This window comes from Lathamus discolor, chromosome 6, assembly GCF_037157495.1.
Source record: "Lathamus discolor isolate bLatDis1 chromosome 6, bLatDis1.hap1, whole genome shotgun sequence".
NCBI classification, from domain to species: domain Eukaryota; kingdom Metazoa; phylum Chordata; class Aves; order Psittaciformes; family Psittacidae; genus Lathamus; species Lathamus discolor.
Window position 1 is genome coordinate 59602922 of NC_088889.1, and position 13030 is coordinate 59615951.

Consider the following 13030-nt stretch of genomic DNA (forward strand, 5'->3'; position numbering starts at 1 on the left):
GAAATACCAGAGCTTTAAAAGAGTAATATAAAAGACTCTCTCAAATAGACAGCTTGAGGCTATTCACAGAAACTTGTCACCAAACTAATGGGAGCTTTTCAAATGGAGTTCATCAGTTGATCCTGGCAAGCCTTGATTACTTTCATTAGCTTTCTTCTAGATTACAGAATGTACACAGGGCTGTGTACCATGCTGTATGTTGAGCAATAACAGCATTTAAACTGCATTGGCATTCACAAAATTCTTTCTGAACAGAAAACTTTTAATTATTTCATTTGTCTCTTAATTTATCGCAAGGAAATGACTAATTAGCTTTCAATTCTCCTGGATGGAAGTTTCTTTGTAGAAGATGGAAGTACTGTCCATTGAATCTAGTTTAACAGCACTGTAGCTTCACTGGGAGATCATATTTGGAACATGGAATGGAAATACAGACAGAAAATAAATAAACCCAATCAATTAAATACCATTTTTGAGGCTTTGATTAGTAAAACCAAATTAGTAAAACCAAACCTCCTAAAACCAAATCTAACATCATCAGTATTACAAAATACACCAGTATCCTGGAGCAGAAACCATTAATTGCCACCAAAGGACTGGGTTACAGGGAGCAATCCCTAAAAAGGTGGACAGTACTAAAACGTTACTGAAATACTATTTAAATATGTTAATTATACTCTCTTAAAATGGTACTATCAGTGCACAGACAGCCACAATGAGGCTCCCCTTACAACAAGACTACTGTTAAAATTTGAGAGAAGATGTAATTAAAACTCGCCCTTGAGGGGACTGAAGGGGAAAGCTGGGATGTCTTTCCAGGTTAGGGATTTAAAGTCTGCTGCTTGAGAGTTACCCTTTAAAGACAAAGATCTAGATTACTTCAAGCATAAATACAAATTATATTAATAGTATGCCTTACTCATTAGTGTCCAAATGACTCTGCACTAAGATAGATGCTGAACTGTATTACCAATGACCTAAAATATACTTGTCATGGCTGTTGAAGTCACATAAAAAGAAACTAATGAGTTGGCAGAAAAGGTATTTGCAAACCCACATGGACATTACAGAAAAATTAAATGCAGGAATAAAGTTACCTTAACGGTGAGCCTCAGCCCATGAGCTGGAGTACACAACTAGATTTGCAGGCTCAAACCTGCTGAGGAGCAACTGTGAGCAGTCAAACTTGCACTAGCTATTAAATTTTTCCCAGAAACTAAATGAGGTACTTGGTGTACAAAGTACTGTAATTTTGTTTTATTTATCCAAAGCAACTGACATGCCAGTATCTGACATGGTTAACTTCCAGTGTCTTAACTGGAAAATCTTTCCTTCCCTTGAGAGACTAAATCTGAGTATCTTTAGCTTCTAAACATCGGAACCTGGCTTGTCTTCAGGGTAACCTATATCCCTCTGTGGAAACACTGATAGGCTTTGAGTCACCTTGCTTGTCTTTTAGCTGAACCAAACAGAATGATCTCCATAAGCACTGCATCACAGAGCATGTTTTCCAGCCCCACACCTTTTGTAGCTTCTTTAGAGTTAGTTCTCCTTTGTACTTCTCAATCAGTTAAGAAGTGCTGACACCAGGCCTGGATTCAAGTGTCCAACATTCTCACCACTGTGAAATCACTTATCAGTATTTACTTGTGCCACTCTGTATCTCTCTTTCACAGACACCCCACATTAGCTTTTCAAAGTAAGGAGCATGCAAAAGTACCTCAATACGAGGCTGTTATTACCAGTGACCTACCCCTCCCTTTTCTGAGTTGCTACTTCTAAATAAACAACCGAACAATAAGCTTTCTGTTCCTTGGTTTTAAATAGGTTATTTTGTATTTGGCTCTAAAATAACTTATTTTTTGGTTTTGTTTTTTTTTCTTTTGATTGACGGAATTCTGCAACAGTGCTCTGCCTTAGAAACAAATTATTCATTGTGAACTCAGAAAATATAATACAAATTTTATAACCTCCTGAGGCAGGGATCAAATGCAAACACAGCTTCCTGGCTCTGTGCACAGAAAGCAAGGCTAAATCTGATTCTAGTCTGTTAGTAAACAGATTACTCACACTTCAGATACAGAAAGAAAGCTTTAGAACTTTCTGAAATGTCTGCTGAGTAAGCATTACCTGAGTAAACTGCCAGTAAAGCTTCATTCTCTTGGCTTTGGCATAATTGCATTCAATGAGCCTGGGCCTGCTGTTCACATCCACCAGGCATCTGTTGTCATCATCGTCGATAGTGGGACTCAGAACACCCACATGGAGTTGCTGATTGCTTGTGTAATAAACATTCTGCAACAGGAAGCACAAACAAGATTTGTGGCCTCTAGACAGAAGCGGCACTTTTACCAAAAAAGCTAATGGCAACAATAAATATGCTGCATAGCAGCAGGCTGACCCCATGGTGGCTTTAAATTATTTCCTTTAATGCAGGAAGCAGCACAACAATTTAAAAGTTGTTCTAAATTAACAATTAGTTGTTAATTGGTACCAACAAGCAATGCTGGTACGTGATTGATAGGAAATACACAAACACAACTCATTGCTGTCTCATCATGTGCCTTTTAACTTCGGTTTCTTATGGTCATGCACTGTGGGTCTTCAAGAATTAAGACACACACTCTTCCTGCTACTTCTAGCAGGAAGTGGGAATAGTTTGAGTATTGCCATCAACTCTGATGAGACTATTTCATCTGAGGACAATGCCTAACTGGAGATGTAAGAAGAGAACAGAAGCACAGCAGTTCATCAGAAAGGTTCTCAAACTTTTATATGACAGACAGAAAGAGAAATGAAGGCTTTATTAAAAAAAATAAATCAAGCTAAACCCCATATTTGAGGCACCTGCTGACCGGAAACCAGTATAAACAAGAAAAAGTTATTAGCATCTGGTGACAGACAGATAGAGGCAGGAGAGAAAACCAAATGGCCATGGTTTGGGTTACTTGTTCTCATTTTATTTTTTAGATGTCAATCACACAGATACAAGAGACTGGAAAAAGATATGGCTGCTCTGGATTTCCAGCTGTCATAAGCCTCAGTAATTACACTTAGGGCTGAAGGCATGAGGCTAGTATAGTTCACAAATTCTTTCTACTCCGTTTGGCTGCAAATATATGTGGGAGGTTCCTCTAGAAGAAAGAAAAAGAAGGGGAAGGAAGGTGAGCTTGCCAGACAGTCGGTAATGTCCTCTTGAAGGCAACAAGTTACATATACACCCAGAGAGGTAACACAGGACTATGCCAGGATTGTTTGCTAATCACAAATACTACTTACTTTGCTACAATCAGACCTTCTTCCTGGGAGGACCATGAAAAAATGAAACGACAACATCATACTTTAGGTGTAAGGCTTTGACAAGTCCAGTGGTATCAGAGTCACAACAGACAAGAGCTGACAGAAGCACCAAATTAATGTCCCTGTCATTTACTGTACCCATTCCATGTGTCTATAACAAAAGGGGAGCTGGAAATTATGCTGTGTGCATTTGGAAAACTTTCCTGTTCCTGGAGGTCGATGGTACTATCTCCCGGTATCTGTTCATTGTTGACATTGTAGCTTATTTTATAAGTGTGTACTCTTATTTGTGAAAACTCTGATAAAATACTGATTGCAGTAGGAGAGAAAGCAGAGAAACAACAAAGCAGAACTGTGGAGAGATTTGGGAACTTTGTGTAAAAAAAAAATAATCCCACCTTCGAATGCTGAAATCAGTCAATGCAGGGATTAAATACAGAACAAAACAAATCATGGTGTTTCTGTGTAAGACTGTGTCCTCTATTCATTTTCCTGTAACACTTCCAGGGAAGATCCACAGCAGATATAAACTGACATAGTTGCACAGAAGTTGACGTTAGTGGTTTAGACTAATCAAATATTTGACCCCCCTCATCAAGTTTCGTGCTTTTCAACCCACAGAAATAACAGCAATCTGAGGTGGCTGAACAGAGATGAGTCTAGATTATCTTATCGCTGAAAGTCTGAATAGAGAAAAGTTGAATAGTTCAGTCATGCCCCACAGGAGAAGAGAAGGGTAAATAAAAGCACCTAGCAGAGCACATTTCCAAAAAGGTTGGTTATTATGGACTGAAGTAAACTGTACGAATTGCAGAAAGATTTTAAGACCACCACGCCCCAGACTCCATCCACAAGTTAGATAGTTAACATTCTGCAAACAAAACTGATGCTTTAGAAAAGCAATGAACATTTGGAATGCACTTTCTAGACAGACCAACAGTACCTATTTTAGATACATTAAAGATCTAGCCAGATACTTTTTTGGAGAGAGATTGAGGTAGTGATATAGCAAGGCCGCATAATCAAGATAATCTCCAAAGGGGATTGTTAGGACGCATTGACTGTACAGGTGAACGTTTTGTTGCAGTTCATTTTCCTCTTACCTAAACTTACTACTAGAAAATGAGAGGGAAATTGACAGTTATTTGCATTTCTGATTAATTGGAAGTGATCTGTTAATTCCATTTGTTCAGCACATTGTCACCACACAAAACAGTAGGAGGAAACTTAGGGGCTTGCCTGGTTTGTTTTTTTTGCCTTTTGTGTTCTGAAAGATACAGATCAGTCACAGAAAACAAATAAGCAGTCTTGGCTGTAACTCTGAGAAGTGCCAGACTATAGCTTGGGGTTGCTCGTGCAAAAAAGTGGCATACCTGCAGACCCTGAGGGCTGAGCTGTTTTTATTAGCTCACTCTCGCCAGCCTTTCACAGCTTTTCACAGAGTGGCCTGAAGGCTCCAGGTAATCATTCCATCTTCCTGGATAAAGCAAACCCAATTCCACCAGCTTTTTTGATGTCAAAGCAGCAGTGTTTCAGCCTGAGCATCTTTCTGGGCAGCAGCAAAATGACAGCTCTGGCTGGGGGAATTACTCAATTCTGTTTGTTGGCAAAATGGTACAGAAATGAAACAATCAAATGCAATTATGCTTAACAGATTTAATTAGCAGGTTGCTGCTTACCTTTAGGGAGTTCACCCTACCTGCCAAGGTCACTTCATTTTTTAATTTGGACCAGTTTAGAAAAAGAAGTGTGAAATCTTGTACTCTCACCTAGTACTGGAAAAGGCACCTTTGGGCTCCTAATTGGCATGTAAAAATAAGCTCAAACTGAAACGGATGGTGGAACGGTAACAGTCTCCCTAATGAGGCTCTTTCAAGATGTTGCTTTGTTTATCTGGATATAACTTAATTATTCTAAATATTATTATAAATATTTTAAAATCTTACCAAAGAACACCATACATTACTTTAGAAGTGAAAACATTGCACAACATGGTAATTTGACTACTGTGTTTTTCTAACAGAGGGATCACATCAAAAGCACGTTCACTTGAGAAGTGCACTAGCAAACAGCAAGGCATAGCTTAGTGTAGCACTTGTCCAGAAAACTTAAAGCCTATGAACAGTCCGTGGCTCCTTTCCCCCAGCCCAGGAATGAAACAGTCCCTGCACTGAGAGAGCAGAGTAGTAACTATGTCAGGATGAAGGGAGGACATCCATTTGGTATAACAGAATTAATTATTAATAGTACCGAGTAATGCTTTTCTAGTCTGAAACTTAAAGCTATTAAAGACAAAATCATGGTACAGCCTCTCTTTAAATAATTTCATATATTAAGAAAAATATTAAACTTGGTTTCGCATTATATCTCCCTGTTTCTATTTGATTAATTTTCTAAAATACTACTTTAGTTTATTTCTTTCCCTTTCCCCGCCTGCCATGCGGTTTAGTTATTTTTGCATTTCTTTTTTAGTTAAAAGGTGGTATACAAATTACCTGTCTGGGGTGGGCTGCAGGAGATGCACCACCTGAGCTATATGAACGGAATTATCATCTCATAATGTACTTCTTAAGTAGCACATATAGATGATGCTCTCAGTGACATGGTTTAGTGGTGGTCTTGACATTTGTGGGGTAACTGTTGATGATCTTAAAGGTCTCTTCCAACCTAGCTGGTTCTGTGATTCTATATATGACTTTTTATTGAACATATTTTAAATTGACCTTCAGGTAAAATACAATCTTATGCATTAAAACCATGCTCATGTTTTTATGTGTAGCACTATAAAAAACATTCTGTATTGTGAGTTAAGTAAGCTGTTAAGTAGATAAATGCCCACAGCAGTACTTCTTCAAGAGGATGCTTTTAACAAGCATCAGCAACTATGTTAGCTGTTTTACAGACCACTTCAGCATAAAATGGGCAACTGAGGCACTTTTGTTCAAAACACTTCAGAAGATACAGGCAAAACACATTTTACCAGCACATTTGCTCCTACCAGATTGCAACATCACCATCAACTAACAGTAATTTTGCAGTAATTTAGGAAGGCGATTTCTGGACAATCACTCCAGGTACTGCCTTGGAAGTCCAAATGACTGAATGTGGACTATTACATGTGGACGATTTAGTCATTAGGGTAACTTTGAAAATTTTCCTCAGAACTTGGACCTTTCCTTTCTGCCACCACAGCAAATGTCATAGCAGTCCTTATTCAAGGGACTGGAGACTCAGTAGGCAAAAATCTGCTGAGTCCCACTGAAGTCAGGACAGTTGCTTGCCCTGGGTTCAGCAGTAGCAGTCATTTTTCTCCTTCTCAGTAGCTGGTGCAGTGCTGTGTTTTCATATTTTTGGCCTGGGAACAGTGCTGATAACGCCGATGTTTTCAGTTGCTGCTCAAATGTTTGGTCTGGCCAAGGACTTTCTGAGCCTCATGCTCTGCCAGGGAGGAGGGGAGGCCAGGAGGAAGCAGAGACAGGACACCTGACCCAAACTAGCCAAAGAGGTATTCCATACCACAGCACGTCATGCCCAGGATGTAATGGAGAGTTACCCGGAAGGGCTAGTGGGACTGGAGGGTTGGACGAGGTATCGGTAGGTGCTTGGCTGGGGGGAGTGGGATGAGTTATTGGTCAGCTGGTGTTGAGGTGTTGTATTCTTTCCTCTTGTTATTTCCTTTAACATTATTATTATTGGTGGTAGCAGTAGTGATTTGTGTTATACCTTAGTTACTAAACTGTTCTTATCTCAACCCGTGGGAGTTGCATTCTTTTTGATTCTCCTCTCCATCCCTCCAGGAGCAGGGGGAGGGCAAGAAGGGGGCGGGGGGAGTGAGTGAACGAGGTTTGTGGTTGGGTTTAAACCACGACATTGCTGTATGCTGATTTACAGCTTCTTTGCACTTTCATTGAAGATGCAGCCTCAGCAAAACACAGCCACACATTTTGCCATCACCATCACATACATCCTCCCTGAGGAGCTACTGAATTTCCACAGAAAGAATCCTGCTTGGATGTCGGTACCAAAGCACGTGATTTAAATAAACCAAAATAAGTAACTCCATTATTCTGTAAAAGAATAAGCCTCCTTACATTTCATTAGTCTGTTCTAGCCCACCGCACTTCACCATCTGTTTCTTTAGCTCTAACAGTACAGCTGTGTCTCCTGGGGAACTGGAAGGGTGCACCTTTGCTCAGGAAATCAGCTAGTAAGAAGGCACTTACCCTCTCAAAAAGTGACACTGCAAGGATTCAGCATTACTTAGAAACTCTGCAGGAATGCAGTTGGTGTCAGAGACAATGTGGGGCCTGAGCCGTAGGCACTTCCACATCTCCTTCAGCAACTCCAGCAGGTGCTTTTCAACAGTGACTGAGGGCTGTTCACATGCAGATGGGCTGGCTCCAGAGGCTGCCACTGCCCACCTGCTTTCCCTGCCCTCAGTGAAAGCAGCGTCCTCAAGAAACTTCCTCTGGAAGCCTGGGGATCACAGCAGATTGAAGTGATGCAAAAGAAGTTGTTCAAGACAAAACCCGGTGTTACTCTGCTTTCAGCTGTAATCTTGATGTATCACATGCACGGCCAGCCATCTGACTGCCACAGAGTTCATCCTCTGCTAGACTAGCAGTGACACTGGGAAAAACCTGTGAGCAGCACATGCAAGTGTCGGGGGCAGAAAGTGAGCACAGCAAAAAGCAGATCTGCACGAGAATGCTCAAAATCAGGGGAAGACGAAAGAGTTTGTGTTCTAGAAGAGGTTAGAGCTGAGACAGTGCACACTGAGTCTAGCACATACATGCAGACAATCTCTTTCCTGGTGTTAAGAGATGATCTGACAAGATCTGGCTACCTTTGTTTACATGGGAGATTCACACTAAGCATGATTCACAAAATCCTGGTTAGCACTTCAGTCCTTCATGATGGCAGCGAGGCTCGGCCTCGCCAGATGGGGCAGACCAAAAGCTTGGGGCAGACTTCCCTGGTACCGGTCAGCCAGTCAGTCTGGGTGTGGTGGACTGAAATGTGCTGCTGTTCTTTCTAGAAAATGACCAACTCAGTTGCCATGCAGGTTCTCTGCATGCGTAGAACAGTAATTTGGGTGGGATACTCTCATCTTATGTGCTGTATTACAGTGGTGAAATAGAGAACACACTCTAAATCTGCCATGGCAGCAGTGAAGGCCCAGGTAATTTGGGCAATTCTTTCGGCCCAATGAAAACATTTAAAACACCTACACAAAATAAAATCTGCACAAACTCCTATGATGCTGTAGCCTATAAGGAAAAAGAAATGAGCTCTGCTTACTTGGGCACAAACACACGGCTTTGTCCTCACAATGATGTGATGCAGAGTTTCTATTCATGAGAAGATTGCCCTAAAAGGTCAAATTGTGATTCCCATTGCAATTAACACTGAAATTCCACTGACTTTAAGTGCAATGAGATGTCTGACTTCAAGTTTATTATTAAACTTGGAAAAGCCGCCAGACTTGACAGACTTTAGAGCTGAAGCAGGCTGCCAGTTGCAGTAAATTATTCATAGGAGCTGCTTTATCATGTAGCAAAAAGTTACAGGAAGATGTTCACTTGACGCAAAATGATTATCTGAAGGATAAATTGCTAACTCCCCACCAGAAGTTTAAAGCAATACACACCAATTTTCTGGCTGAAGGCCGTTTGTAATGCTTATGGCAATGTTCCCAGATGAAATCACACTGGAGACTTGTACATGACTCTGCATTTATAATAAGCAAACTTAATGCTCACCAGCAGCAGCATTTATTTGCTGCCCTGCTTTTGGCATAATAACTAAGAGGGATAAGCAGCCTGATTCACTAGTCCTTTATTCCATCTTTGAACCATATTTTTCTTCAAATGAATCCATGAAGTCATTTATTGTCAAGAGTAATATATTAAATATTAGGTCCAAACTCTCACAGCAGATTCATACTTGACTACAACTCCAGCTAAAGAGTAGTCTGGTGTATTCCAGTAAATCCAGACTTGGGTAACATTGCTGTTACTTGCCTATTTATATTGTTCCTGGCTTTTATTCCACCACTTCTTGTTAGATAAACACATCCAAAGGGAAGAACTCCACAACCCTGGTAAGAAAACTCTCAACAGAATCCAAGTCAATTTTTAATAACACAAACATCACTAAGATAAAAATCAAGTGTTTTCCCATTTACTGTTCCTGTAGGAAATGACAGGAGAGAGAGGCTGTGCTGTCTTGTAGCCATGATCAATAGCATCGCTGTGTCTTTTGCTGCTTGACAAAACTTACTGCTGGAGAAGTACAAGCATAAGAGGACAGGCTGAAGTTTACAGAAAGTCTCCCCTAAGCCACAGGTCAACCTGTAGAAGATTCATATTATTTTTCTGAGGTAGGTTTTTGGCTGGTGCATCCTTATGATACAACTTTAAAACAATTATAACCATGTTTTACACATGTTGAGGACCTATTCACTAGGAAACTTGACTTACTGATAAGCTAACAAACAGCCAGAATGCCAGGTGTAGCAAGACCATAATTTAGACTTGTAAATTGTCAAGTGTGTAAGAAGGAAACTACTCACTATTTCACTTCAGTGTTTAGATTTTTATCTTCTGAATTAACTGATCAGCATTATGATTATCTGACCTATGGGCTCTTCTTCATGCCCGTGCACTAATTAACTTCCAAACTATAAGCAACAATATTTAATAACAATAAAGCTAAGATGCTCAAAAACTTCAAATAACTTAGTGTGAGGCTATAAATACAGGCTTAAAGACACAAACCTGTTAACATATTTATTTAATAGAAAACTGACAGGAACTCAATGCCAGACTTTTTAATTTAAAATCATGAACCTATAGTGCAGTGAATACCTAATTCTGCTGTTGCCTACTTTGATATTCTGCTTTGGTTTTATTTAAAACAAGCAAACACAAATCCTCTTACTTAAGCTCCACTTTTTAAATTGAATAGAACTGTCAACCATTGCTTTTAAATATACTTTCAGTACTTACTTCCACAGTTTTCCTAATGCTGAAGAGTGAACAAGACCTGGATAAATTAAAATTTTACCTGATTCACTTCCTAAAGTTCCTCTTGGTTTTGCTCTTATCTATGTGCAAGACTTCTACAACTCTTCCACAGGAAAACAATAAAGGCAGCAAGACAAAACAACCAGAACCCTTCTGTGTGTGACACCTGTGTGTCCTTTTTTCAAAATGCATGCTGCCTTATGGCTCCTGTGACTTTGTTCTATCTGAATTTTCCTTTTCCCTCTCCCATCACCAGTCCCTCTTCACCCTTCATAGTTTTCTTTGTCTATTCCTACATAATCCCATGTTTGTTTTACCCTGTTTTCTTCTCCTTCAACACATACTCGCAAACAAACTCAGCCATCACCTCCATGTGCCAACACCCTGGTCCATCCTTTGCAGCAGAGCTGACTCCTCCTGGCTAATGAAAATCTGAGCTAGTTTAACACCATCTGTGCACAAGCATTTGGCAGCTCTGCATCAACAAGTTTAAAAGCAAGTTTTTCACCTTTTGACAGCTAAGACCCAAATGCTTCAGATTACTGTGGGCACAGCCACATTCAGGTAATCATGCACTTATATAATGCGCATTTTCATCTTGAACCACTTCCAAAGTCACCAAATGTTGTTACACAGCCTTTTTTTATCCTGAAAACATCTCTAAAATATAACTTTTCTACTCAAAACTGACCACTGCTGGCTTCCTGACTGGTGTCAGCATTCATGCCCTCTTCAAATCCTGAATGCTTCTGAAAACCTGGAGTTCAAGTTGCCTTTCAGAGAGGCAATATCCTACTTGTTCTGTCTTCTACACTGCATCAACTGCTTGTCTTTATTTTCAAAACCCTTCTCAACCCCTCCTCTTGTTACTTATCCACCTAGCAAGTATCAATAGGAGGCTACCTTCCAGCTCCTAATTAGATCAGGATGTTAGGCTTCATTTGGCACAATCTTCAAGCAAACATTCCTGGAAGCATCTTCCAAAGAACTCATCTTCCTCTACACATGGCACAGAATTTTCCTTTTGCCCATATTTCTCAAAAACAAAACAAAGAAAACCACAGTAATTTTGCTGGTGTACAATAAAGCATTACCCAAGAATGCTGTGTTGGTACCTCACATCATTCCCTTCTCCTCTCTGCTGCAATCTCCTGTTCCTAATATTCTACTTGTAGACTTCAGTCTTCAAGTCAGGACGTAATTTTTATTATGAGGTTGTAGAGCAATTAATATAATTGATTTCTGAGTCATTACTGGGATGCTTGGAACTACAATAATAAGTGTAACAATAAAAAAGAAGTGGTGCCAGGGAGAGTCAGGTAGCTTTCTACTTCTCAGGAAAAAAAAAAAAAGTGTTTTTTTCTAGTGGCAAACCTTCTGACTGTTTGCCAAAACACAGGCTGTTATTCCTACTATTGTTACCTTTTTCCAGACTTTGGTAACAGTTTGTGTCTGCATGTGATAAGTCAAGACAGGCAAATTACAAGCAAGTGCGACACCTTCTTGATTAAGATGCTTCACTAACATCTTGATCTTGAGGGTTTGGGGGTTCTTTTTGTTTACTGGTGTGGTTTTTTTTCTGTTGTTGTTTGTTTGCTTGTTTTTAATCCAGTTCTGTCTTTAGTCCCAAAGTGAGCAATGGCTATGGATACAGAGGTCCTTTAATTCCTCTTGTGTTCCACAAGTGCCATGAACTTCTGTCATTTTGTGAATGAAAGAACAAATGGGAACAAAGTAGGGCAGTTACATGTACAACTTTGAGAAGAATTCCCCGCTCCCTACAGGTATTACTTAACTCCCTGTGCCTACTGTCTCTCCTGGTTTAACTGAAAGCGATCACAAATATGTTTCTGATTTGAGATAAGCCAGATGTCACCCATTCTTCTTAGGATCCTGCATGCATTTGATTTAAGGTTTCCAGAGGTACCATATTGACCAACACATGCAAATACAAGAAAAAAAGGTCTAAAATATAATTATTTTGGTGCTGGAGGCAATAAAATACAGACATTAAAATGTCTATGTGGAACAAGGCATTATGTATAGAAAAGGAAAACAAAAAGATAGGCAGCATATTTCAGCCTGAGCTAGTTAGTGACAGTCTGATTATCTTCTGTTTGTTTAAGCTACCAGCAGGGACATACTTATTTTTCCACACAAAACAAAATGAAACACCAGGAATTCATTGGTCAAGTTTATAAAGTGACCTCCTTGCAAGCACCTTTGAGAAAAGAACAAAATGAAATGCAAAACCCAACTGCTTTTAATGTCTTAAAAACTCCCAGCAGTAGTTTCTAGTCTGCTTCTACAACATGCAAATGAATACATCCCACAGCAAGAAGAAGAAGGCTTGATTCATTCACAGCAAACCTGAAATAAATCTGACATAATTTCACCAAAATCAAAAGAACTGTCAGGATCCAAAAGAGTCTTCCCCTCTCTTCCTTTTCATATGATAAAGTTTATAGCACGTAGCATCAACACACTGACCTAAACGAAAACATATGCTGCTTTTACTCCACAAAGGCTGCAGCCAGAACACAAATGGAACATCTTGTCAAGGCTGAGGTGAAGCTGGAACCTGAAGATCCTGTAAGACTCACAGAATGTAGAACAGTGAAAGGTGCTTCATACCGAGGTGTTTAAAATCACTCCAGATTTTTATGGGAAGGTGGACTACCTGTCATTCCATTTAGTCTAGG

General features: G+C 39.8%; 1 protein-coding gene across 11 annotated transcripts in view; it reads right to left on the reverse strand.

The window, feature by feature from the left end:
* The window catches only part of GALNT18 (polypeptide N-acetylgalactosaminyltransferase 18), a 261201-nt gene that overhangs the window by 34191 nt on the left and 213980 nt on the right, over positions 1 to 13030 (reverse strand). For 10 of the 11 annotated variants that reach the window (XR_010613540.1, XR_010613539.1, XR_010613541.1 and 7 more), the window contains one exon: positions 2131 to 2295. The exons of the other annotated variant lie outside the window; for it this stretch is intronic. Coding sequence is in view for 7 of the 10 variants with exons in the window: in XM_065683059.1 (XP_065539131.1) it covers positions 2131 to 2295 (165 nt within the window). In the remaining 3 variants the exon portion in view is untranslated. The remainder of the gene's footprint in view (positions 1 to 2130; positions 2296 to 13030) is intronic. 11 annotated transcript variants of the gene reach the window in all.